The following is a 27,567-nucleotide window of genomic DNA, read 5'->3' on the forward strand; positions in this document are numbered from 1 at the left end:
CCTGAGGGCCTCACGAGGTGGGTATAAAGTTCCTGCGGTTACGTAAGGGGTGACAAAGCCACGGTACCACCATAAACCATATTTTCAACCACACTCCTACTCGTGTATAATATAAAAGGTTATTGCTTTTCTCCTTTTGCATTCTTTTACAAGTTCAATTTTACGAATCCCAGCTATAAACCTTTCTTTTTCGCCAATGTTTAATATTTCGCATTAACAAAGAAAAGAAAGCAAAAATTTTACGAGGATGATAAATAATACAATACCAATGACGCAGTTGATTTAAATAAGATTCTTTCTTTTTTTTAAATCCAAGAGTACTCATTAATAATAAAAACGGTTGTCCAATAAGCATGGAATTAAGTATTACGTAAGATTATAGAGAGCTTAATGTAAAAAGAATTTATGACCACATAATGAAATCTTTGCATCTGTTAAAACGACACTTCGCCGACAAATTACGCTGTGCAACAAATTTACGATTAATTTATTCGATATAGAAGAAGCGTATGCAAATTCACGAGTAACATGAGAACGGGCTTGTTGCTACTTTTAGGCTTTACAATAAACGTATAAAGATAAATCGTGTACGTATTCCCATTGTTTTTGAAACAGATGCGACCATTCTTAAATCTTTGCGCAGTTCCTTTGACCTTGTCGTTTGACAAATATTTATGAAATTTAATTAAAATTGTCTTAATACCTATTTGGGGAAAAACACGCGATGGTGTTGGAATAATGAAATTAACAATTCGTAGATGAAAAAGTTTCCGAAACGTCGGAGACCATAACAAGCGTGTTCGCTATGAAATTCAATTTCTACATCTTGACAGGAAAAGGATGGATCGTGAGTTCTAAGATGTCGACAAAAGTACGTCAGAGATAAGCCCCAGGCTTTTGAACCACTTGTTTTAGGTAAGTGGATTCTTGACGAGCCGATTCCTTTGTGACACGAAAGTTTACTCGACAGGAGAGAGCTTATTTGCATTCGATAACAGTCGAAACGAACGGTTAAAAGAGGATCGCACCTTCGACCAAATGTAGCAACTCTCCTGTGACTATTCGACTGTGAAGATTCAATTTCTATCGGTTTCGTGCATGCAAAACTTTACAATGACCAAGTAAAAGTTTTAACTTCGGCTTCCCCATATTATTTTACTTGATAATTGGCACTTGTAATTGAGGAGTAATTAGGCTTTATAATTCTAATTGAAAGCGATGAAAATTTAATTGGTAAAGTAGTTCCATTATTTGATAATGGAAATAATAATAATGAAGTATAGTAAACTAGTAACACTGTGGACGATTCTGCATTGTCAAGGTCCTGACAACTCCTTCGATGACGCAATCAAACAAGAATTTCACGGAATAATTTACAGTGTATAAGTATACTTGCCTTGTAATGCACGACGATTATTATCCATATTCGATCCTACTTATGTTCAATATCATAATGGAGAATTTTCATTTTCCACATAAGAGTGAATTATTTCATAAATGCGGATCAACGATAAACTAAATAACTATAATAAATAAGTCGATCACGATACATTTAGATTTGAAAAAGAAGCTTAAAAATCGTATTCTTAATTAAATGCAATTCGAAATGACTCGAAAGGAACTAAATTACGATTACCCTTTAAAGTATATTAGGTAATCGAAAATGAACGCAAACTGGTTACCGATTGATTTATATTTACACGACCTCCGAATATATGAATATTATGGAAAATTCTGCATTTTCTGAAATGTCACGTATTACGTACCACATTAAGGAACGTGTATAGACCTTAATTGCGTTTGCTAGAGAAAGGTGAAGAGGAATCGTTTGAACGTAAATTCATTACAATGGCTGTGACGTATGGCATAATTTTCGCTTATCGTTCATCAAGGAATTATTACTAAATTTATCGCCAAACCGAATGTATCTTAATTAAAACCATAAATACGAAGATGAAAAAATAAATGGAAAGAATTTCGTACAAATAAATTATGATAAATTTTACAGACAAGCGGACAATTAAAAGCAATTTTCGTATTTCGCAATTAGAGTCGTAGGTGGCTGCAATTTCATGTGTGCAAGGACGTAGCTTTAAAGGAAGCAATTAGATTTGAAGAGGAAGGACGAAGGTTTTTTAATAAGTCATTTTTTTTCATAACGGTGTTACGCACTCGAAGGACGCGAGTTGCGAAATTATTAGGTCTCATCGTCGCAGAATGTACCTTCTTTCAACGTCAAGAATTTCTTCTTTCGTTATTTCCGTGTAAAACGCGAGTCAAGGAAAGCATTAGAATTCAATCTGACTATTTCTACTTTCCATAAATTAGAAATGTTTGCAATCTGCAATTTTCTTATAAACTTTAGACAGTTTACAATGTAAAACATTAAATTTAAGAATTCGTGCATATTCGAGGAAGTAATAATTACAGTAAACAAATATTTATCGCACCAGACTTTTCACAAGCTTTTCGAATTGGTAAGTTTGTCACTCTTTATATCTTTTCTACTCGTTACAATCTGATCAGTAGACCATGAGTGTTGATGGACTTTTAGATAATTAAAATTTGCATAAATGCACAAGATGCATAGAGTGCCAATAATAAACAAAAATATATAAAACATCCAAAATAAATTACTCGTTATATCATTTAACGAGTGAAAAAATTCTTGTCCATAAAAATATGAATTTACACCATTTACAAATATGAATAGACGCCTGCAGCCTACTCATTAACGATACTTAATCCGGAAAGAAAAAAGTAAAAAAGGAGTAACAAAGACAGCGAACTAATTTCACCGGAGATTTCGTTTCCTTTACACGGTTCTTCAATTACAAGGGAACAGATCCATTCTCGTCCTCGCGTAACTTCACCTTATTAAATCGTCGCCTGCTATACACACGGCCGAAATCGGTTTACGTAATCGATCCGTGATCCACCTCCGAACGCATTTCGCTTTTTCGCATTCCAGCGTTGGTAGCACCCAAGATGTCCGCTCGTAAGACCCATGTTCTCTGCCTCCACTTTCTCCAGAATTACATCATACGCTGCTGGCCCATGGCACCCCATTCCTACAGCTGCGGGTTGCTTTCGGCGCTGCCACAGGCACGCGCATAAATATCGAGTAAATATTTTCGTCAGCCGAATCCGTTGAATATTAGCGGCAATAGGGAAGTCGTTAAACATCCAAAGCTGTGAAACATCGCGTGCTCTTTCAAAGACGAAAGAAATATGGAAATATAAATGAATATGGAAGTGTAAGATTTTTTTGTAATAGGTATCCTATGAAAATTTTTGCATGCGCGAGGTTAAAAAGTAGTAATGTCAAATTTGCTTTGATTTTACTGACACTTAGAACACGGAATATCGTTCCTTTATTTTTATTGCTTTGATTCTTCAATAAAATCTTCAATAAAAGCGTAACTTAGGCGCCATATTCCACACGAGCGAATTTTATTTATAGTATTTTTCGGGAAAGATCGTTTCGCAAAGAATAAATCGCATAAAATTTCACATGTCAAAATATTTTGAGAAGAACACGTTCGATATAATCGTTACTTATTTGAAGTATCTTACAATTTTACTCGGTGTGACGAGGGATCTTTCTTGCTCGTTACTTTTAACAGAGCACTACGGTTTTCTTTACGAAACCATATTGTAGTTTCTCTTTCTATCATTGTTACTTGACCATTAATCAACACGTTCTATTCATCCTATATCGTGCTATCGGTATTAATCCGTGTTATTTTAACCAACGCCGCCACAAAAGCTTCGTTTTCGCAGAGTCATTTAAAAGTAATCGCGCGCCCGTCTTACGTCACACGCAATTTGAACTATTGTAGAATTATTCGCTGGGAGGGATACCGGGCCTTGAATCGTTCTCGTGAAATTACGTTCGTGATCTAGTGATCGTTTCGTTCAGATCATCGGACGAACGAGAAAGGAGAAAGAACAATTTCACTGTCATTGGGTATTCGTAACTCGCGAACACGCAATCTTTTTAAATCTTTGTGTGTCATAAATTTTGTTGGATATGATCTCATGAACGATATGACATTTGGCTGATAATGTTTTATCGATGAAAGACATACTTGAATTACCTAAGCGATTTGAATAATATTGCCAAAATTCTTTGTATCAAGAAATCGTTTCATAATTTACATCATCACGAGATAAGTTTCTTGCAACTATAAAATGATATTTCATTCTAAAGAAATTGATTTTGGCTTCATTATTTCTCTAAGTTTGTACTCAGAAGCCTCAAAAACAGCCTGCATAGTTATTTCATTATACAAGACTGCACGATTCTTTCTTTTCTTGGGCCAATTTCATTTTGTTTCTTTAATATCGATTAGTCAGAAAGATTACGCAGAACAGATTCGAGCGGGAAATGTGACGTTTCCGAATTTAATCGGCGTCAGCCCGCGTTAACGGCCCACGCTAAAAAGGAAAGAAAATAAAACCACGCGGGAGGAATCCAGTTTTCAATGAGCATCGTAGACAGGAAAGAAAGTTGTCTCGAAACACACACATTGCGTCTTTAGTTCGCTTAGAAATCACAAAGGAGTCTGGAACGAGAGTGAACTTGTAACTAGCAGTCACGGTGACGTCAAGTCCACGTTCGATCGAGATATCGAAAAACGATGCCGATCTTCCCTATGACTTTCTATAGATCACGGAAGTAAAAGTGTAACAGTTTGACGAACAGTCTATCCACATAAGAATGTAAAAAAAGTAGTAAACAGAGTAATAAATCATATTGAGTGGAATTTTTCGAACGAAATATTTCATTTTGTGATGTCAAAGGTGACATTTTCGAACCTTTTTAAATGCAGCAATCGCTATGCTATAATTCAGTAATCAATCGGAGAATATACCAAAATTTTTGAAACTATTATCTTTTCTCTATTAAATGAGATAAATGTTATAGAACTCTTCCTGGAAACAGTTGCGACAGAACTGCCACTTAAATAGAGACGTGTACTAACTACAAGTCGATGCGTCAGCTGAGAATTCGCTGGCCTTATCCGTAAACTCGTCCAAAATGTAGTGCAATCGGCGTTGTCTACTGTTACCAAGTAAATCAAGTGCTTCTTAGTAACTTATATCTTCCAGCAATCTAGGATGGAAATCTAATGGAATAGGTCAGTTTTCCAGAAAACTAAGATTGATCATTCGCGATACGGTTCGAAATTAATTTGATCCAACATTTTATAGGACGGAGGATCATTAATCAAATCGTTTAGTCGAAACGTTATGCGGTACGATGTGCACATTTGCATAATTCATGAAGTTACGATACTGTGAAGCATCGATCCACCGTTTTGGTAAGGGAGTAGGCACCATTAAGGAACAATAGCTGCAGATGAATGGCGAAAGTTCAAGTTGACAAAATGTGTGGACACTTGTGTCCATTTGTAACAAAGAATATTTTGCGTTCTTTTCATTCTCACATCTGCGAACGTCGAATCGTACGAATAACGATTTTTTAATTAATAATTTATGCTTTTCACAGAGGAGAGATTCTCTTAAAGCTCGAAGCACAATTTTTTCGAACGTAGGAATTGTTATATATAAAATGAACTTTATCAACTTTGTCTTTGTTGAAAAGTTGCAATTTATTTTTTCGTCAGATTCCTTACCCAAAGTTGCATTCACTGTCAAATTACATGCCATACGATGTCCTTTATTTCGTTCATGGAGAACCAGTATGTGTACTAAAATTAAAACTCGCAATTCTTCGTGTTATTCAACTACATTGCACGTTGCAAGTAACCAGCTTGTATACCGAGTGTAAACGATACAGAGAGCTCGTAAATTCAATCGGGTGTTAAAGCAAACATGTTTCGGAGATTGAGACCGGCTCATTGACAGAAATATGAGGAGATAAAAACTTGGAATTTTATTCAGGGCGGTAACGCGAGTTTCATCCGATTTTCATTAATCCGCTGGCTTTTTTTCGAATTTCAAGGTGGTATGTACATGATGGCCCTACCGTCGCCATCGCGATAAAATATGCTATGGTATGCAATCGTTTGTAATACCATTCACGTATTTCGCGGATTAATCAATCCATTGAGCATCAATAGAGTTTGTAAAGAATTCACAGCTTTTCTTAAAAAGTACTACGTTATTTTTAATGACGATCACCGAATTCGCATTTTAATCCAATAGCATATCATATGTGCAAATTTACTTTCTATTCTACATTCAGATATTCCATAAAATTTTTACCTTCCATGATACAACTTACCTAATTTACGATCGCGTTACACATTCGCAGTTCGCTGATACTCCTGTAGAATGGTTCGTCATGGTCGAACTACCGCCACGGTCAATCGGTATGCTTCACAGAACACCACTGTCAATAAGCCACCTTGATCTACAGCCGTAGATAAATTCAACGATCAACAAAATTACTCAGTCATTAAATTGCCAATTACCTGGTTTACCATCTTATTATTGTGTCCAATAATCTAGCGATCATGGCAAATCTGCCGTTAATTCAAGAAGTTAATCTTATATGCTTGTATGCTATGCGTTTACTGACAATTAATTTGTATTTTATTATGACTAGAATGAGCACATCCCTTCGCTCGCATGTGGGTGCAAATAGTTCAATAACGAAGCGTTTAGAACGACTTTCTAGATATATGATAAAAAAGACAGGAGCGTGGATGGCGATTATTTAAATTGCACAGGTGAAACCAACAGAGACTCTGATGTATGTAGATTGGTCTGGTTGATCTTTATTTTTTTAATTCTTAATTGCTGCCGTTCGATGACGCTGCGGGCTATGTCTGTAATAGGATGGCCTTAGGGAATGGTCTCGATAGTTGGCAAAAAAAAAGTTTGACCGAGGGAATTGACGTTTGAAAGGAGAAGGCGGCTGATTGGAACACTTCGTTTGAGAATTGTTTCTTATGTGTGTTTTATCATGGAGTATGAATCGTCATCGATAATTGTCATAGATATAAAATAACAAAAATTAGAAAAAAATTATTTACGACAATTTTGTCATCAAATATTCGATCGAAGATTGGAATATAATAGAATTCTGAGTATCGTGCAAATGTTCATTTGTTTTTAGAACTATGACACATTCTCCATGACATTACGTAGGTCCTAGTTCGAATGCAAGCAACTTCGCAAGATACTTACTCAGCAAGTGGAATTGACATCGTATTGTATTACTGATCCGTGAGATGGACTCGATTCTAAATTTCTTCAACATTCAATCGTTCGATTAGTCAGCCAGGTTGAATAGTAGCTAAGAGCATTCCTCCTTTCTCCAACAGTTCCAAGGAAAGCATTCCGTCCCAGGGCATGGAAAACGCCATTCCACCTCTGCGTCAAGATATTCAGGTTTATGAATCATCATTTTGTTAACAAAATTACTACGAAATTTTAAATACTAATCTTTTAACTTCCAAAAAATTTTCGTTAGATAACTCTGCCGTTTCTCTCTAGATCTATCGATCATTCTTTGCAATGTACATAGTGCAGAATTATACAACTTTTCCTGATTCTTAGCCTTGTTTGTATAAATTAATTACTTCATAGCACTCTAGATGACGTTAATTGATTTGACAGCTTCTTAACCAATATATTCATATATTCGGCACGATATTAGTAGGACATGTTGTCGTTTCATCCCCTCTATCACCATTCTGAAGGATCTTTTTCATGGACACCCCGTACGATATAAAGGCCAGAGCCAAGCATTTTAACTTTCACCATTTTTACTACTAATTTAATGCTTCAAAATGGTCACGGTATTTTCAAACTACATAATGTTAAATCTCATCAGTGGAAATTACGATTTCTCGTTAAGTGATTCGAGAAGCGGCATTGTTCGCAAGGTTTAGTGCCTTCTGAATTGCTTCATTGGGCCTGGGCTTAAGATCGACGCACATAAGGCTTTCGATTGTTGGTTGAATAATTCACGCGGCACAATTAAGCAATCCTTCGTCTACGTCGCGTGTAAACGAAGATTAACCCATTGCTCTTTGACTAGCTGAGAGATCCACTATTCGACAGTTGAAACGTTGTAGGTAGGTAGTACATGTAAAGCCGGAACGACTTTAACAAAGGGTGATGCAATTCACCCTGGCGCCAGATTTTTAAACGTGCCCCCATTTTTGGCAACTTGGTCCATCGTATAGTATCGGCATTGTCAAATCGGCAAGGCCGCGCTCTGTTGGCGCACGCCTAACCCAGACCTTCGCGAGATAAGTTGAAACTCGTTTGGTTTACGAGTACTGCTCTGCTCGACTCACGTTACGAGAGATTCTTTATCTACGGTGTGCCTTGAGAAATATGTGTGAAGTTCTGTATTTTTTAAATCGAGTTCTGAGGGTGAGGGATCGTTTAGATTACAATTTGCGTTTAAATCTGTTAAGGTCCAGCCGATGAAATTGTGTAAAAAGATTCGATAAACGAAAAACGTTAATAGAGTAACTTATACATTCCTACGTTGTGGTACCGAAAATTTCTATTATTTAAAAACAAAAAGAAAATAATTCATAATTGTAGAGGGAAGAGAAGACATAGAAGAATGTAATAAATTTAAGATTAAGGTATTGGGAAGGAACGAAGAAATTTAGAAACTAAAGAATCATAAAAATTACAAGACAGGTTAGTCAGATAGACGTACAAAAGAAGAGAAACAATATACTTACATATTAATGCTATAAATTTATTATTAAACTAGTATGTGTAAGATAGGCAGATGAATAGCAGATAAGGTTAAAATATAGCTGAATAATAATTCTTCTATTAGAGGTACAATTTCTAAGAAATTGCCGGGATGATTAGAAGAATAATCAATTGCGAGTGATATTAAATTACAGTAGTTACATATGCTTTGCGTAGTGAGAATGGAGCATATGTTCAGGAAGTATGTGTGTCACTTCTGTTTCGACATTAGACATATCGAGTGCCTTCTATAGAACAAACGAAGTTTATTCCCACCCTTGAAACAAAGTGTTTCGTAATTTTCTATCGCGAGTAACTGGCCATCACGCGAAAGTCCTTCGCTTGTTAAGAATTCTTCCTATCTGTTATATGACAAAGGTGTCATTTCGCGGATTGTACAACTGTAAAAATCAATATTACCGACGCATCTATACACAAACCTATTACAACAGGTTTCATTCCTTTTTCTATTTATATCTTCATATAATTGTGCTTCACAATGGACACAAATATCTCTGAAAAATGTCATACGCACCATAGACAGATAAAATAATAATAAGATAGATAACATAAAATTCAGAGAAAGAAATGGAAAAAATCATATTCACTTCAAAATTGTGTTATTTCAAGAACCTTTTAATCTTAAAAGGAGTTTTAACATTAAGCATGCGTGTTCAAGTATCGTGTAAGGAACAGGATCAACATCGAAATTGTGTTACACCGTAAACTGGCTAATTTGTTTGCTACAAAATGAAAACGAAAGGATCCGTCTGTGGAACAACGAGCAGGATCAACGTGAGCGTGTCGAAACATGGTCCACCTACAACAAGAGTTAATCATGTCAAGGACCCATTCAGCCTTCTCTCCGCTTCGTATAATCTTGTTATAATACCCTCTTAACCCTACGCGCGGGCGCCAGTGAATCAATTTTATTCGGCTCTCGATTATCCGTTTAATGATAACGAGTTTAAAGGAATTCGGACGCGTGCCAACATTGGCAATTGCGTTACGACACATCAAGATCCCAGGGATTGAATTTTAGCATTTTCTAAATCGCGATTATTATTTTTTTCGGACAAAATAAAAGTACACGGACATAAATGATAAACTTTACATGAAAACTGAATATTATAATATTAAATCGTATTATCTTTCGGAAGAATTTAGAGTCAGAAAAATATTCATTTCACTCTTATTCTATACTTTCATAACTAATATAGTTGTATTTTTATTATTTCATTATGTATTTTATTTTACTTCATGCATGAAGTAATTCTCGTGTTCCAGATTACTGATTTCATACTACTCAGAAATTGATTTTTTATTGTTCCTACGCATTCCCAGAAAAAAGTATTACGGCCTCTTCTTTGATGCAAGACAATCGTACTGTTCCTAGGATGGATATTTAGATCACCCTCTGATCCAGGCTTGTAGAACAATGGTAACAGTGGAATGTCATCTGATTTCTGACGTCGTAATAAGACGGCTTAGAAATAATCGATGACCGAACTTTGCAATATTGTAATGTATCTACGATAGTGTTTCGATCTTCAATCTTTGCTATGATCGATTCTCCTGGTTTTGAGCACCAATTAAATTCCTCATTGATCTTTCCCAGACAGCTTCGATGAATCATTTGCGATGTCTCGGAAGAGGAACGAGCAATCCAGTCCTATTGAAGTAATCAGCTGCCTTTTAGTTTAATTACTGGTTTAATTACTGTATCCAACAAAGCTTATCCGCGTGTTTGCTCCCTTTTCCATTATATAAATACTGCGTTTCCTTTCAATATCGATCGCACTTGGAGCAATTCACTTCTACATTGAAACAATCGGTACTTTCGATGTATTATATATGATATATATGATATAATCGACAATTTCAGTCAAAGTTTCTGGCTTAGACTCACCAGATTTTTCAATCAGCTACGTAAGCGAATAAAGTCTCCATAGACTCTATATAATCGCATTATCATCGCTCAGATAAGATCACTACGGTTCTAAAGTCGCAATCGAAGAGTTATCAATTTCGATCGACATCTGCAAATTCCACAGTGACGATTTGCAAAGCCTATTCTTCGAACGTAAGATCATCGCCGATGCTCCAACCACGCCACTCTACTCTCGTTCTTTATTCCTTTGTTATCAACATTCGGTTGCAAGCCGAATAAACATGACCATACCCGTTTCGTGACATAAGCAGATCGTGAAGGCAAAAGTGGCCTGATTTCGAACTTGCTGTCATTGTGACTGATTAGATTAGACGAGGCGTGTTTGATACCGTGCGATTACGTTTTATGGATCAGAAAGAGTATCACGTAAAATGAATTATTTTTGTTAGTAAATATACGTTATAGTTAATAGAATATATAGAATTGAAGAAATTATATGCAAAATAGAATTTTACAGAAAAAAAGGTGGCCATTAGTAACTATTAATTTCGTAAGAGAATTGACGATCAAATTATAGATAAAAAAAGAAAAAATTCCTTTTTTTCTCATTTCACAGAGTTGCGTTACTTTGTTCGTAATTTCTGATAAGTTCCATCTGTTCAAAGATATTAAATATTTTCTTCGCATTACTATCACGAAAGTCTAGCTAGAATTCATACAACGATGGAATTAATCGATACATAAAAATAATCTGGAACACAAATTACGTACTATCTTCACGTACTTCTCAAACGCGTGAAACGTATGTAACGATGATGAAACTGATTGCGGTGCTTTTGAAATCGCCCAGTGCATAATAACAATTTATGTTAATTTTATTGATAAATTAAATTAAAAATTTAATCCAACAACGAAATCACTCTCAAGATATTTCTTTGATAGATATATTGCAAATAATGCTTACGTCGGAGTAACTGATAAACTGATATTACGACGTCATTTATAAAGATAACTTAATTGACTTAAGAAAGAATTAGGTACTGATATTTCCTGAGAATTCAATCGAGTTTCTTCAAGTATTTTTTTAAATATTCATCATCGTTATTCATCATTAATTTACAATTCATTCTTCTTGGCATGACTATGAATATTAGAGATAACATTTTTAGTGGATATAAAAGATATCTATGTGAAATCACCCTTTTTCTATTCTGCGTTATTCAATTCGTTGCTCAAACAAGATAGACATAAAATGTGGAAATCTATTTATAAAAATACCATTATAAATATATTACAGTCTGAAAATAAAGTCAGTCCAATATTCAAAGTTCCCACATCTGCTCTACTCTAAGCCGGTAAATATCGATCGGTAACAAGCTTGAGGCCCCCTTCAGGATATTCCCTGAATTATCAGTGACAAGCCGGTTCTCACAGTTCCATTCAGCAACGCTAGCCGCGCTGCTTCCCAGAAACTACTCGTACTACGTTTCAGTACAGTTTAATCAATAAGTTTACTAGTTAGCTGCGTCGTAAATTCAAACATTCTATACATGTATGAATGTATACTATCCGAGGAAGATTTTTCTTTATTCCATACCAATTAAACGACGCTGCCTATTTGCGATATCTATTCCTCACACAATCCTTTCAAACAATATTCTCACGAACAACATTACAGATTTATTCGTGCCTAACGACAAATCCTTTAAACAGTGCCAATATTTGTTATTCAGGAATAAACTCTAAAACTGTATTTATTATTTTTCTATTCGTTATTCCTTAGGTTAGCAGCATTGAATGATACTTTATTCTTAAAATTCTATACTTTAACATCTAGTCTCACGTGTTGTTATTCCAAATGATGTTTGTTAAACTTTGACTTCTTTCCACTCTCGTCAATTTTCTATCGCGCAATTACCAGAACTGATTGATCAAACTGTACAGCGGTAGCGATAACTGCGCCACATGAGGTTGAATGAACAGCTGTTAAAATTTCCTCTGTCAAAACTCTTATTGGCTCGTCAATGGTATCAACGTCTGCTCGGAAAGTTGTCGAAACAGTGAGGGCGCCTGTCTTTCATTCCCACGAAATTCGTATCTAAATAGGCCGAAGAAAGGGGGCGCATGCGTGACTCCTCTGCATTGACACGAGGAAGCTAAGCTGAATTTCACTCAGTTCTCTAGTGGCCGGTTTGAGAAGGGCTGCCACAAGAGAAGACGCGGTTTCTTAGTGTTCCTCGTCTCGCGCCTGCGCTTTTCTTCGCCTACGAATCCACTTCACGAGTCGCGACGTCACCAGGAGGTTTCCTATCACGAGAATGTCGTATTGCACCCGAATCCTTCGGGATCAGGTATGCTGAATTTTCTTCAACGTTTTGCATACCAAAAGAATTTCATCGTCGAAGAATATCAAATTGAATCAGTGATATGAAATCAGTCTGTGCCTTGAGTTTGACCGCTCGACCCCATTATCAAGGTCGATCGTGTCATGTTGAAGTGACCAACTATCGATCATTGATTCGAATGTTGACAAAAATCCATTTTTTTTTCTTTTTGAATCAACTAACCATGGTCTGTAAGAGCAATGATCTTTCAAGTGACGAGTATTCGCCGCACTTTGTTCCCCATTTGATTATCTTAACTGAAAATGATCGTGTTACATTTTCATTGTGACATTCGAGGGTACTCTATAATTTGATCGCCAGGTTTTGTGACGATCATCGGACGAAATCATTTGATCGGTATTTTGGAGCAAAGCGCATTTGGAGCACTTAAGACAGTGCAGTAGAGAAAGATATATCGCGATAATAACAATGTACGAGTGATTAGGAAAATAGACAGAATAGGACGAAACAGATAAGTTACATAATATCTTTCGAAATTATTGCATATAACGAGTACATTTTTAGGAGATTTCGAGGTTAGGTTTGCGACCATTGCGCCAGGGCTGCGTGACAGACAGAGATGAATGGAAAATATTCATCAATCGGTAATTCGATCCGTTGGTTTTTCTTCGAGACGTCGGATAAATTTTTATATGATAAGAATATATATACTAACTAATAACGAGCGCGTGCTGTTGAATCAATAATAATTACACTGGATGCTTTATATACTTTCCGGGATATGGTTTTTTCCAAAATATTTCGCGAGAAGTTAAGCAAATTTTTCGTCTTCGCGAATAAAAGAATTACGTAACTGTTGTATGTAGATGAATCTATTCATACTATTTCGTCACATGTACATATTTATACGTAACAAGTTAAGGACACAGCAAAGTAGAGATATAGCTAAACTATTTCATTATCATTAATCTTCTTCTCAACTATCGTGTTTTTGTCGTATAGGCGTAAGTTTTCCACTCGTATTCGGGGAATATTACTGAGCTGTTAACAATAAAATTACTTTTAAACATATCTATGAAGATGTTAAGCTCGCATTATCTGCAAGCGAAACGTTACTATCGTCAATAAACATTAATTACGCTAGTATACATCAGGCTCAGGTATAGCGCGTAATTGTGTATACTATTCACAAATTAGATGCTATCATAAATTATTTCTGAAATTCATACCTGAGTTGACTTAATTTAAGATATGCAGATATAACTTTCTCATTCTTTACTTTTTCTGAAACATGACTTCCATATCTTTTAAATTTAATTTCTTACTCGTTTGATATTGAAGATTGGTACGATGATTAATTAGTGAATTTCATTTGTAGAAACTCGCTATCTTTGCGACAGACATCCAGCAAAGATGCTTCAGCGTGAGCGCGTTGAATTTTGCCGCCAACAAGGTGGCAATGTCCAAATTCGATAAGGACACCTACCTTCCGTACGACAAATTAGAGGAAAAACTTAAAGTGGTGAAGAAAAGGCGAGTATGAGATGTCTGCATAATCAAGCGCATATCTTTGGTTTCCTAATCGAGCATATGATAAAATACTTGTAGGTTGACCCGACCGCTGACACTGTCCGAAAAAGTTTTGTATTCCCATCTCGATGAACCCGACAAACAGGAAATCGTCCGTGGTACTAGCTACCTCAGGTTGCGACCTGATCGTGTGGCTATGCAAGATGCCACTGCCCAGATGGCCATGTTGCAATTTATTAGCTCTGGTATGGTTTAAAGCATTTGTAATTTAATTAAAAAGGACTCCTATTTTTCTTTTTAGGAAGACATTCTCTTATATTCTGTCGTTTGAGTAAAAAATAAGCATTCATGTAGTAATTTTATTATAAATTGTGCAATTTCTCCAATTGGGCCATTCTGAACCAATAATGCGTTATTAATGATGATATGAAAACTTTTCATATTATCTTACACAAAGGGTATTAACGCTTTTTACAAGCTTGTCTGGCAAAAATCAGTCATGTGATACGACCGGAAACAATTTTTACATTAATCATATAAATGTACACAAAACAAAATGCATTTACAAAATGCTATTAATTGTAAGATGATCCCATATGATAATCATAAGATGCTCACTATATCTTTCTATTTTAGTATGCAGGAATTATTTCAAGAAATATGATATAGTATGTGATGTCACCATGAAGTTGTCGTTTGAGATGAAAAGATTAAATTACTTAGCATTAATCCTCCCCGACTATAGGATTCCATATCCAAACAAGAAAATGTCTTTTTCACTTACGAGAAACAATTCAGATTAGAAACGATTAAACTTCACAAAAATCTCCAGTTGACTTTAACAATAAAGACACATCTATGGTACTTTTTAATCCTTTACTCAAAGTTGCTAATTTTCTACAGGACTACCAAAAGTCGCCGTACCTTCCACTATTCACTGTGACCACTTGATCGAAGCCCAAATGGGTGGCGAGAAAGACTTGAAACGCGCCAAAGACATCAACAAGGAAGTGTACAATTTCTTGAAGACAGCTGGTGCCAAGTATGGCGTTGGTTTCTGGAACCCAGGCTCCGGTATCATCCATCAAATCATTCTGGAAAACTACGCTTTCCCAGGTCTATTGATGATCGGTACCGACTCTCATACACCTAATGGCGGTGGTTTGGGCTGTCTTTGCATCGGTGTCGGTGGTGCCGATGCCGTCGACGTAATGGCTAACATACCATGGGAATTAAAATGCCCCAAAGTCATCGGAGTGAAACTGACCGGAACCTTGAAAGGATGGACCAGCCCTAAGGACATAATCTTGAAGGTAGCTGGTATCTTGACGGTCAAAGGAGGAACTGGAGCGATCGTAGAATACTTTGGACCTGGTGTCGACAATATTAGCTGTACCGGAATGGCGACTATTTGCAACATGGGTGCAGAAATTGGTGCTACTACCTCAATCTTCCCGTACAATTATCGTATGCAAGACTATCTGAAGGCCACTGGACGAGCTGACATCGCTGCTGCCGCGGATATGCATAAAAAAAGTCTCTTAACTGCCGATCCTAATGCTAAATACGATCAACTGATCGAATTGGATTTGTCTACCTTGGAACCACATGTCAATGGACCGTTTACGCCTGATCTCGCTCATCCCATTTCAAAATTGGGTAAGTGGGGTGAATGATCAACGTAGTTAAGGTATTACGCGTGCCTGATTAGATTTTACAATACTAATTTTTTTTATTCTGAGAAGCTTTAAAAGAAGATAAAGTAAATATGATTTTTGTAAAATTCGATGGCATTTGATTGTGAATATTCTTTTGCAAGATGTGCAACTAATTTCCAAATATTTTACGTAAATATTTTTCTACTCGATTGGAAAAATATAGTAAATATAATATCAACTTTCAGACAATACGTAGCTCCTGAGAACATGAAATTTATCGACTCAAAAAATATCCTCTTAACTTTGTATCTGATCTCATATTTTAAGAAAGTACAAAGTTTAGAAAAACTTCAGTGTTAAATTTATCAAAGGAATTGAACGAGAGACATTCATTACTTGTACCCCGACTAGGTGATGCTGCCAAGAAGAACGGCTGGCCGAACGAGATCAAGGTTGGCCTGATCGGTTCCTGCACAAACAGTTCTTACGAAGACATGGGCCGATGTGCGAACATCGCCAAACAAGCTCTCGATCACGGTTTGAAAGCAAAATCCGCGTTCAACGTTACACCAGGATCTGAACAGATCCGTGCTACCATCGAACGCGATGGAATTGTAAGTTAATTTCTAGAATAATAGTTTCTGATTAGAATTCAAAGCCTGTACCAAAGTCAAAGTTGCATAGTTTCTTTGGAACCGTGCCAAACATTGGTACATGCTACTTAGCAACAAGTAACGCGACCTACGCCAATTCTTAATTTGGCTTCGATATTTTGACAGTGTCAGTGAAAAAATAGAAATTGTCGATTTACATGACGGGATCATTAGATGACAATGAAATCGATTTAGAATACAATCTAGAACAATACATCGCTAGAGGTAGGGATGAAGATTGTTAGAACATTGTAGCAATGTAACAAGACTGTAAGACAATGTAACGAGACTAAAGAATATTCTCACCTTTTAAATTGATATCACAGATATTGCAAATGTTCAAAGTATCAAAAAGTAAGCGAGATATTGCAATTGTTTGAAAAATGTCGCGAAATTATTCAAAATAAAAAACATATCAGATATATTGTAGATTTTTGTGTTAAAAATACTATAGATTTCGTAAACACTCGAAATGCCAAAAATATTAGATACAGATATTGCGAACTATTAAATATATCTAAAAATTAAAAATCCCGAATATATTGCGAAGATATAACAAAAGTTTTAAGTCCCCAAGAATATTTAAGTTGTTATAAATTTCACTAGTATTCCCGTGGATATATCTCGTAACTGAGATATTAAAAAAGATTAAAATCCTCTTGATTTAGGCGGAGATCCTTCGCAACTTCGGCGGCACTGTATTGGCTAACGCTTGCGGACCTTGCATCGGTCAATGGGATCGTCAAGACATCAAGAAGGGAGATAAGAACACGATCGTCACTTCGTACAATCGAAATTTCACGGGAAGAAACGATGCCAACCCCGCGACTCATGCTTTCGTCACTAGCCCTGAACTCGTCACTGCCCTTTCGATTGCCGGCCGATTAGACTTTAACCCTGTTACCGATAAACTCAAGGGCAAGGATGGGAAGGAATTCCTTCTCAAAGATCCATTTGGTAAATATAATTTTCTTATGATTATCAAATTATCTCATTAATGCAAATATTCTGCCATTATGTATGAAACCATAAAAAAAGATAACCAAGATCGTAGTTAATTTGCAGACGATTAAACATGAATCACAGCATATGGTATATATCTGTTTCATAACGAGATTGTTTCATAGAGATGTCTGCGAATAATTTATCGTGTCCAGTACTAGATAATTACAAGGTTAAGAATAATATGCAGAGATTAAATCGAAGATCCAATTGGATATCCGATTGTGAAATATTGGACGTAGACTTTCGCCTTTGAAATTGATTATTGAGGTTAAGAGTAGTTTATCACTCAACTATGCGAGACTGCTTCGTGCAAAGATAGTGATAAAGTGTTCGTGAATCTGTCGCCTGTCCGTATGTTTTTGTCTTTTATGAAAAGAACAAAGTTCTTCCGTATCTCTGTCTAATGCGACAATCTTCGATGATAAAGTCTGTTTACGAGCGGAACTCGGATGTAGTGAATTTGTGAAACATTTTATATGTTTCTCAAACACTGGTAACAAACTTTGGACGTTTTATATTTCACAGAAGTACATTACTTGCCTAATTGATATTTTAAAATAAATATAAATAAAATTTTATCTAGGTGATGAACTTCCAAGCCGCGGTTTCGACCCTGGCATGGAGACGTACGATGCTCCTCCAGTTGACGGTAGCAGTGTCAAGGTCGACGTAAGCCCGACGAGCGAACGATTACAGTTATTAGAACCATTCGACAAATGGGACGGCAAAGATCTCACCGACATGACTATTTTAATCAAAGTCAAAGGAAAATGTACCACTGATCACATTTCGGCTGCTGGTCCATGGTTGAAGTATCGTGGTCACTTGGACAATATCTCCAACAACATGTTCATTGGGTAAATTTTTCATAATCTGGAATATCGTAAAAGTGATAGCATTCACAATTTTCTAAATTTTGCCTAAAAAATTATCATACATTTTTTAGAGCTGTAAATGCCGAAAATAGCGAGATGAACAAGGTAAAGAATCAGCTAAATGGTGAATGGGGAAAAGTTCCGGATGTTGCCAGACATTACAAGAAAAATAACGTCAAATGGGTAGCCATTGGTGACGAAAACTACGGAGAAGGTTCGTCTCGAGAACACGCAGCTCTCGAACCAAGACATCTCGGTGGCCGTGCCATTATCGTCAAGAGCTTTGCCCGTATCCACGAGACCAACTTAAAGAAACAAGGACTGTTGCCTCTGACTTTCGCCAATCCTAGTGATTACGATAAGATCCAGCCTACCGATAAAATCAGTCTTCTGGGATTGAACGATCTGGCGCCTGGCAAGGTACACTTTTGTTGAAGACATTAATTATTTCTTTTGTTGTTAGATAAGACATCTTGTATGGAAATCTAAAGTTTTAGATTGATTTTTTGGTTGGTATCTCTGAATGGTAGAACTTTTTTATGGAATATTAATCGAGCACTATATTGTATTATGTCGAGTGTATTTTGAGAATTAATTAACTATTATTAGATCACTATGACATATAGTATAATTACTTTAATCTGAAAGTCAACTAAATATAGATGATCAAAGGTAGCACTAAGATAGCACTTGCGATAGCGCAACATATCGAGTATACTATTATAATCATTGCTGATGCGTAGCATTGAAGTATTCGAGCACGTAACCCTTGATTCCTGAATAACAATGTTTAATTTCAACTACACCCTTCCTAAATGGTAAACATTTGGCTAGCAACCAAGGGAAAAAGTTTCTTATACAATCAATGGAAGAAGATTAATTTTCCATTTTAATTTGCAGCCAGTAAAAGCAGAAATCAAGCACAAGGATGGCAAAGTGGACGCTATAACCCTGAACCACACCATGAACGAGCAACAAATATCCTGGTTCAAAGCAGGGTCGGCTCTGAATCGGATGAAGGAGCTCGCTAGTGGAAAGTAAAACACGTTTGTCTATCAGAATCGCGAAACCGTCATCGTTTTTTGAGGAGACGTGCCACGACCTCGTAGTTCGTTGTGTGTATATCGTTAGTAAGACACGAACAGAGACTGTTACGGTATAACACACTAATCTTCCAGGTAGATTTGCGTAACAAAATCGTGATGGCAAGATTTGTCGTCGTTGCTTTGCGCAACGTGACGTTTCGAAACTAAAGAGAGGGTTATTTAGAGAAAAAAAGGACATAAAAGAAATGGAAAAAACGAACACCACACGTTTCTTTCGTGACAATACCGCTGTATTATATGTAGTGAAGAAAAGAACGGAAGAAAGCAATGGTAATGAACTATGATCGGGTGAAAGTTGAACGACGAAGAATAATTTTAGACAAATTTTTAGCACGCATCAGTTAAATCATAGAAGAAGCGAATCGGATCGAATCGTTCTGTAAACATTATTCGAATCGTCCATTGTTCATTACATGTATCGCAATGCAAATCACGCGTCGAGAGATTCCTCGAGTTTCGTACAAAGTGCAAGAGGAAATTTCCATGAGTCGATAAGGCGGCGGTGCAACTCACACGTGCCAACGTGTTCATTTTTAAATCGTGTACAGCCGTCAATGGCACGTCGAGATTGCATGCTTCTATCGGACGAGAAATTTATTCTACCTCGGTGGAATCTTCTGTACATACTATATATTGTTCGCAATGTAGGACACATCGTGGTTATACCGTTTTCTAGGTATTTATGATTGATTCGATCAAATGTAAGATTCGCTGTTGTTACTCGAGGAATAAAAAGTTGTACTGAACAGCGAACGTTGTGGGTTCTTTATTTCATGTCGCATGTATTCATATTTAATTTGTTGAATAAAAAAAAATTAAATTTGTTTTATATAATTCCCATTTAATGTTTGTTTTAGATGGAAAAATTAATGATTACAAATATTTACCTTTTAATTTTTAATAGCAGGAAAGATTGGTATTTGAAACTTTTGACAGCTTGTGTTTGATCTCATAAGCTACATTTAATGTTCCAGACATTTAAAATACATAAATATTTAGTAATGTTTATGAAGATCATAATTAAATATTCGTGTTAATATCATCTGCTGTTAAAGACGAAAACTACATATAGATAGATCTCTTTCAGAAGATTTATAGAATCGTCGTTATAATTAATGATGGACCAATAAGATTTGAGGATAAAACTATTTTAATTCATTAAAAACATTCTAGAATAATTGCCTACTCAATGTTTAAATTGCCGAAACAAGAAAACAGCAGACGAAATAAACACATTTAAGCATTAAGATAATAACATTTTATCATGTATTAAATGATTCTAGCAATTTATATTCTAAAATAACGAATAAAATTTTAAATAGTACTCTAGAAGGTAAGTATTAAACAATGTATAACATTTTCACGACTCAGTGTACTTGTTTAATAAATTCATCTAACCTCGAAACTAACACAAATCAACATTCTTTCCATCTCCAATATGAATTAAAATACTAAATATTCATAAAGTCACTTACCCTATTACAAAAAGGATGAAGGTAGGCTGGAGATAGATCTCAATGGCCTAATAAGGGAGGGAAATTAGTCAACAAAAATGAACGATATATTACATCACTGATTTTCTCGTTAACGATCGATCGATGATCGTCAGACGTTCAAGCATGCGCCGTGATAATAGCAAATTCTCAGCCTATAATTATATTCATGATTATAAAAATATTCGGATACCATAATTCTTATTTTTATCAAATATGAAAGATCGTTAAATTCGTCTCAACGAACACCATCGTACGTGCTGAGGAAAAAGAATACGTGGCTGAGAAAAAAAAATTTTTATGTCGCTACAATTAACATATCAAGTACTAAGAATTAATGTTAAATCGTGTGTGAAAAATATTATAATTATTACATCATTCCACTGATCCATTATCGTTTGGGAGCGAATACTTTCTTTTCTTTTCTAAAAGAAATATAGCAAACAATTAATTTCTCTTTCTTAGACAATCTACAATTATTTTCATTACTGCGCGATTTTGTCATTCTCATACTTGTCTATCTCGGATGGAAAAGAAGATATAAACTTTTCCGTAGAACCGTGCGGTTAAGTAGTTCTTGCAACGTACAACTCAATAGGTTCTTGTCTATTCTAATGTACAGCCAAACAGCGCAGATCCCGAACATTAAGCTTAAATACATAGGTTCTTGTACATGCTAACGTTCATGCTCTTTGGCACTTGGCCGCATGGTGCAGCACCTGTACTATGAAACAACTAGATCTATGGGCGTGAGCACTCATTTCCTCTGTTTTTATCAATTCTATATTTTAAAAACATATATACAATGAGCATTATTTTACAATATTATATTATAGTATAATATGTAAATGTCAAAAATAAACGAATTATTGGATTCTCACGTAAGATTGTCTAATATTATTAAAATATTCAAATGGTTTACTAATTAAATTCGTACAGTCAATTTCTTTTACAAAAGATTAGCATTTAGTTGGATAATACTTTTGAAGGAAAACACATTTTTCTTTGACATTCTATTAATTTCAGGATCTCCGTTCCAATTTAATTTCAAACGTTCAACTTTAATTACAAATTTCTGATCGGACTTATCTTATTTGTCTTCTCAGATTTCCCATCAACCCTCCTTGCATCCTGGCGACATTAAATTTGATTCCTCTAATTAAATAGGCTCACACAGCAACAAATTAATTTGCATCTTCGTCTCTCCGTGAATTAAAGTACCTTATAATTTCTCCTAATATTTCATACCATGTCAAGGCTACGTTTACCAGAATAATGCAAGTTGTTGTAGATATTAGATAACATAGCCGACGCCTTCTGAATACTAAAGGGGAAGATCCCATCTATATTTAGTAACCGCGTCTTTTGACCGTTGAAATGAACCACATGCTATGGAAAATGGAGGCGCATGCTTCGTTACCAGGACAACCAATTCGCTTAATCGTACACAAAGCTCCGATCAGCACAAATAAGCCTACCATTAGTCACTTTTCGTTCATAGAACCTTCCTCGCTAAAATAATTGAACTCTGATTATAAAAAGTATTTCTGTGAATATTACGTGCTTCGTATAAAAGATTTGGAAATTTCATCAGCATCCTAACGAAATTATATTGATCAGAGATCGAAATAAACATTTTCTCTGATAAGTGTTCGAGTACCTTTTAATGATTGTACTGCGTCGATATATTTTAACGATACTAGGAATAAACAAATATCGTGGATCTAAGTTAGTTTTCCTTTCTGTGAGTTTGTAAATCTAATTCGATTAGATTCCTACGTAAGTTGGTCATGTCAGTCGAAGGTGAATTCTTCCTCTCGATCACAGGATCCATTGAACACGCGGAGTTTTACGATGTTGACAACGCCTACTGCAAATACGGATTTCACTTTGGTCCCGAATGGAGCGTAGTTGCCGTGAGTTATTCTGCTTACCTATCTGACACGCTGTCGCGTCGACTAGACGCAGTGTTCTATCGATTTCAAAGGCGAAATTTTATCGTCGATCGTTTAGTGACTTGTGCAATCCCGTTTAGGGTATCGAGGAAGGTTTGACGCAGATGTGCAAATGCAGCAGCGATCCACGAAATCTGGCAGTCTGGAATTTTCCGCTAGAAGTCACGTTCAAGAGTACTAACCCGCATGGATGTGAGTGGATTCAATGATACTCGATTTACGTACTTGAGGAAATCGAAGCCCCGAAGCTACGATTGAACCAATAAATTTTACTTTTTTAATTTTATTTTCTGGTTTCTAGTCGATATGTTGACTGTTGCTGAATTCTTCTTCTTAAAAAAGTGAAAAAATTATATAAGTACTATATATTGTCTTCTTATAGTGTATAATGAATAGAAAATATAGCGAATAGTAGGATCAAAGGATTTCATAATATTGAAAATTCCTAAAATAACTAGAAAATATTATTAAACACGTGAAATATAATCAACCCTCTGTAAAATGGTGTCTTAGGGCCACAGTTAATAATGTCTGTTTATGGCTTGGATATCTTCGGCCACGACGTCATCAGAGGATATGGAGTGTGTCATTTACCGCTAAAAACAGGTCAACACGAGAAAAGGTATTATATTAGATTATGACCAGAAAATTCTTTAATATTTCACAATGCGATGTAACGTCGTGTAATTACGATCTTGTCTATCACCATACTACAATACACCAAATTAGGATATCTCGAACCAAAAGATAAATGAAGATTGCAAGGGGAAACCCCTACATAGATAAATAGATCTGTACTTAATCTTGTTATTTCTGACGTTACTCGATGGCTAAAAATGGTAATTTTATTAGGATCTCTTCCTATGATTGGAATTTTATTGTAAAATCAACTAATACGACGATCAATATTTTTGGAACTTTAGTGCATATTTTTCAGATTTACCTAAGTTTTGTTGGATTCTGTAAATATAATGCCCCGTGTTAGATTAATCTAAGTTATTGCGATTGTGCTGCATTTAAATTACTTTTTAACGCTCTTCAACAACTCCAGATATGGAACGTACTTATTTTCGCACGATTTTAAAAATGTAAAGTTTAAAGCACGATTACAAGTCATTTTGTTACATTATACAGTCACAGTACAGAATTACATTCCTAAAAAAACGCAAAAGTCAATTTCTCATCGCAGTTTACACATAACAAATGAAACATTTCGTACCTTAAAATCCAGCCTCCTTTTCCCCACATCCTAGAAAGACAATAAAACATCACAGTGATACATAGTCTAATTTCTTGCCTGACCGAATCCCTCAAATTCCCCGAATTATTTGTCACGCTGTGAATAATTACTCCGAGAATTCATTAGCCCGTAACGTAGTAGTGTTTACGAGCAATTTGCTCAACATCAAACGTGATTTAATTAGTCGCACGCAATCGTTTGTTAACGACGTTTGTTGTAACGTCTGTGAAATTATGCAGAATATCCGTGTACGTACCGGAGTCCTCCTCAGCGTTGCAACGATTTGCGGCCTGGTTAACCGGAAGAAGGCCAGAACTAATTGATCCGGCGATATTGGCTTCTGGTGACGGAAGGGAACGTAAGGCAATATTTTGAAGCATATCACGTCTCTCGATGACGATTCTTCCTGACGTTAAATTAGTCGAGCTCAGCCGAGACTTCGCGTATTAAGGACAGTCGTTGCGTCGATAGTGTCAACTTACGTCATTCTCGTATCGGTCGATAGAAAGGAATTAAGAGTCTCACGAATCCTCCGATACGACTTAATCGATACGTCTAATTTTACTGATATCAGTTTGCTATCGCGATGTAGCTGATCTCTTGTTTTTTTCCGGTTACTCTCGCAAACTGCTGACGATAGCTACTTTTTTCAGCTTTCTATCGATGAAAATGCTTGTTGCTTTCTGTGCTTTTAAATATGTAGACGGTAGAGGCAAGTTTGCGGTACGAAACTTTTATCGGTGATCGCAGGAATTTTGGAAATATTCGAAATTATTTATATATTTCAAGTTGTAGCATTTTCAGCGAATTTAAGTATATTACCTTTCCACGATCTCTGGTTCGAGATACGTACGTGTATCTTGGTAAAAGTTTCGTTACCGTTTTAGCCAATTATTTTTAATTATACCTTTCTATTTCTAAACTTTTTCTATGCTTTATTTCACTTTCGAGAACTCGACGTTCAACTCTGAGAATTATATCACTCGTTACGTCAATCGCATGACGCATTCATAGTAACTGGAAACGTGCCATTTTCACGATTAGAGATTTACAGTTTTCTTTTTCTTCTTTTTTTTTTTTTTAAATATCTCGGATAGAAATATGGATCTACCTTCTAACTGCATCGAGACACGCGCTCATAGGTGCAGGCACGATCGCGTACGATTTTCAGTTGCAGAGGCATTTTATGATTTTCGCGTCTCTTAAGAATGACCTGGAATAAAGTGGTTCAAATTAAACAGTCGCCACGAGAATCCCGCGACTCTGAGACGCCATAAACTGTGCTGGAAAGCTACGTGCACCTGATGTTTCGCAAGTCGACGCATCATGGGCGACCCCGAGTAATAACTTTCTTTATAATTGCAGTCACGCGCATGAGAGTGGAGGGTATTGTTACCGTAACATTCAACGTGGTGCTGAAAGATTTCTTCAAGTTGGGCTACAACAATGGCGAGCAACGTAACAAGTAATGAGATTTGTTGGCCGACGTAAAACGCCCTCGATTACGACACTAATATTTCCTTTTTGCTTCCCGCGTTGGTGGCTTCGTATCTCGTGTCATGTTTCTTCGCATTATATTTCTTTGACAGTGTCAAAGTAATATAGTACAAGTAATAAGTAGTAATAAGTACAAGTAAATATTCGTGGATGTATCTTATTTACCAGACCTGAAAACGAACGACTAGATTTGTGAAAAATGAAAAGGCAATGTTTAATTAAAATTAGAAATCGAACATGTACTTGTGAGTGCGAGTAATATTTTGTCGAGGAGCGAGTCTTCGTGTAACATAAAAGTGTCGTATATACTGACCGATGAATTAACCTTTTCATCGATCCGTAACACCAAATGTGGTTGAAAGAATGTTTAACGTTTTATAACTTAAATTGTAACTTCTAAATAATATTGGAATATATTTGGTATTTTTTCCATATGTTGGGGATTTTTCTCGCCTATTTCGCTCTCTTTATATATAAATATATATATGAATGTCATCATCAATCGAACAAGTAATTCCTCTTGTATTGTATTTTTGTTTTACCTGTGTGTTTTTACGACGTTTTCCGTAATTGTACAAAGAGAAGGGAACTATGTCGCTCTACCAATTTTTCTTTGACCCTTTGTCGATATCACTATGCTCCCATTGCCAGAGTGTGTGAATCGCTACAGCAAATCACTTTGTGTTTCTGTTCTCTGCCTGAAATAAAAGATAAACTAGACAGGAACAGCAATATAGAATTGTCGATGACATTTATCATGTAGTTTTTCAGTAATTTCTGAGACAACGAGATTTCCAGGCAACGAAAAGAAATCATTTCGCGCGACGACGCTTCGACTTGCATTTTGTTAATTTATTCACGCTAAAACGAGCGCGATAATTTTAATGAAACTACGGGTACACACCGTAGGAAAATGTCACGAGTAAAATGTAAATTAAGGAGCAACGACTGAAGAAGATCTGATGCCTTTAAATTAAACCGCGCAATTATCGCAAGAAAAATAAACAACACGAAGTATAATCCCAAGTGGGAATAATTTAAATGTGTAAAATTCAACAGGTAGGCATCGCCTCCGCCAATATCGTATTAACGTTTTGTGGATTTTACGAGGACGTCCGTATCAACTACTTCTGGCTAATACTCAATTCCTTACACGGCTGTCGCAATTATGGCAAACCCCACGGCGGATCTATATATTTTTTAGCAACAGGTTCGTAATGTCAGATAAGATTATGTGATTCTAATAACTATAGCTCGACCCATTATTTTTTTGCGAAACAAAAATTGGTACGAAGTGGTTTAGATTTTGGATGAGTAATGGTATAGATTTTATCAAGGAATTCAGAAGATTTCTATGCATATTGGCTGGCGAAATTACACATATACTTGTCAATTAGTTTTATGAACATATCATGTGTTTGATTATATGAAACATTTTCAAATTTCATTGGTACTGTAATGATACCTAACTAACATAATTATTTATATCATAAAAGTATTTAAGTAGACAATCATCCACAATATTCAATGTAATCATCTTTAATGCTCACTATATGTTTCTAAGGAAACTATTCACATATATATTAATATTTTATTAATTATAAGTTTTCAGTAAACAAATA

At 35.8% G+C, this 27,567-nt stretch overlaps 3 protein-coding genes and 1 long non-coding RNA gene across 6 annotated transcripts in view; 2 read left to right on the forward strand and 2 right to left on the reverse strand.

The window, feature by feature from the left end:
* The window catches only part of LOC138186883 (mucin-19), a 46,221-nt gene extending 24,862 nt beyond the window's left edge, over positions 1 to 21,359 (reverse strand). For all 3 annotated transcript variants that reach the window (XM_069127151.1, XM_069127148.1, XM_069127153.1), the window contains exons 1-2: positions 21,236 to 21,359; positions 6,254 to 7,347 (exon numbers count right to left, since the gene is read on the reverse strand). The gene's annotated coding sequence lies outside the window, so the exon portion shown is untranslated. The remainder of the gene's footprint in view (positions 1 to 6,253; positions 7,348 to 21,235) is intronic.
* LOC138186885 (aconitate hydratase, mitochondrial) lies at positions 12,746 to 20,513 on the forward strand. Its single transcript, XM_069127154.1, has 9 exons — positions 12,746 to 12,939; positions 14,312 to 14,466; positions 14,542 to 14,708; positions 15,367 to 16,122; positions 16,533 to 16,735; positions 17,443 to 17,731; positions 18,363 to 18,636; positions 18,726 to 19,074; positions 19,555 to 20,513. Exons 1-9 carry the CDS (start codon positions 12,907 to 12,909, stop codon positions 19,693 to 19,695), a joined length of 2,367 nt encoding a protein of 788 aa, XP_068983255.1. The 5' UTR covers positions 12,746 to 12,906; the 3' UTR covers positions 19,696 to 20,513.
* On the forward strand, positions 21,344 to 26,033 carry LOC138186888 (B9 domain-containing protein 1). The gene is made up of 5 exons (XM_069127160.1): positions 21,344 to 23,169; positions 23,289 to 23,400; positions 23,722 to 23,830; positions 24,688 to 24,806; positions 25,814 to 26,033. Exons 1-5 carry the CDS (start codon positions 23,044 to 23,046, stop codon positions 25,915 to 25,917), a joined length of 570 nt encoding a protein of 189 aa, XP_068983261.1. The 5' UTR covers positions 21,344 to 23,043; the 3' UTR covers positions 25,918 to 26,033.
* On the reverse strand, positions 23,134 to 24,707 carry LOC138186893 (uncharacterized). Its single transcript, XR_011175031.1, has 4 exons — positions 24,428 to 24,707; positions 24,152 to 24,363; positions 23,434 to 23,804; positions 23,134 to 23,350 (listed from the first exon to the last, which is right to left on the reverse strand). It is a non-coding gene; the product is annotated as an uncharacterized LOC138186893 (long non-coding RNA).
* Positions 26,034 to 27,567: the final 1,534 nt, after the last annotated feature.

This window comes from Bombus flavifrons, chromosome 14, assembly GCF_040668555.2.
Source record: "Bombus flavifrons isolate JBK064 chromosome 14, iyBomFlav1_principal, whole genome shotgun sequence".
Classification (NCBI taxonomy): Eukaryota; Metazoa; Arthropoda; class Insecta; order Hymenoptera; family Apidae; genus Bombus; species Bombus flavifrons.

Coding starts and splice junctions, on each gene's coding strand:
- LOC138186885 (XM_069127154.1), top strand. CDS start 12,907: ATGTCGTATTGCACCCGAATCCTTCGGGATCAG. Junction 16,123..16,532: donor TCATCCCATTTCAAAATTGG/GTAAGTGGGGTG, acceptor TACCCCGACTAG/GTGATGCTGCCAAGAAGAAC. Junction 16,736..17,442: donor CCATCGAACGCGATGGAATT/GTAAGTTAATTT, acceptor CTCTTGATTTAG/GCGGAGATCCTTCGCAACTT.
- LOC138186888 (XM_069127160.1), top strand. CDS start 23,044: ATGTCAGTCGAAGGTGAATTCTTCCTCTCGATCACAGGATCCATTGAA. Junction 23,831..24,687: donor ACAGGTCAACACGAGAAAAG/GTATTATATTAG, acceptor GAAATTATGCAG/AATATCCGTGTACGTACCGG. Junction 24,807..25,813: donor TTCTGGTGACGGAAGGGAAC/GTAAGGCAATAT, acceptor TTATAATTGCAG/TCACGCGCATGAGAGTGGAG.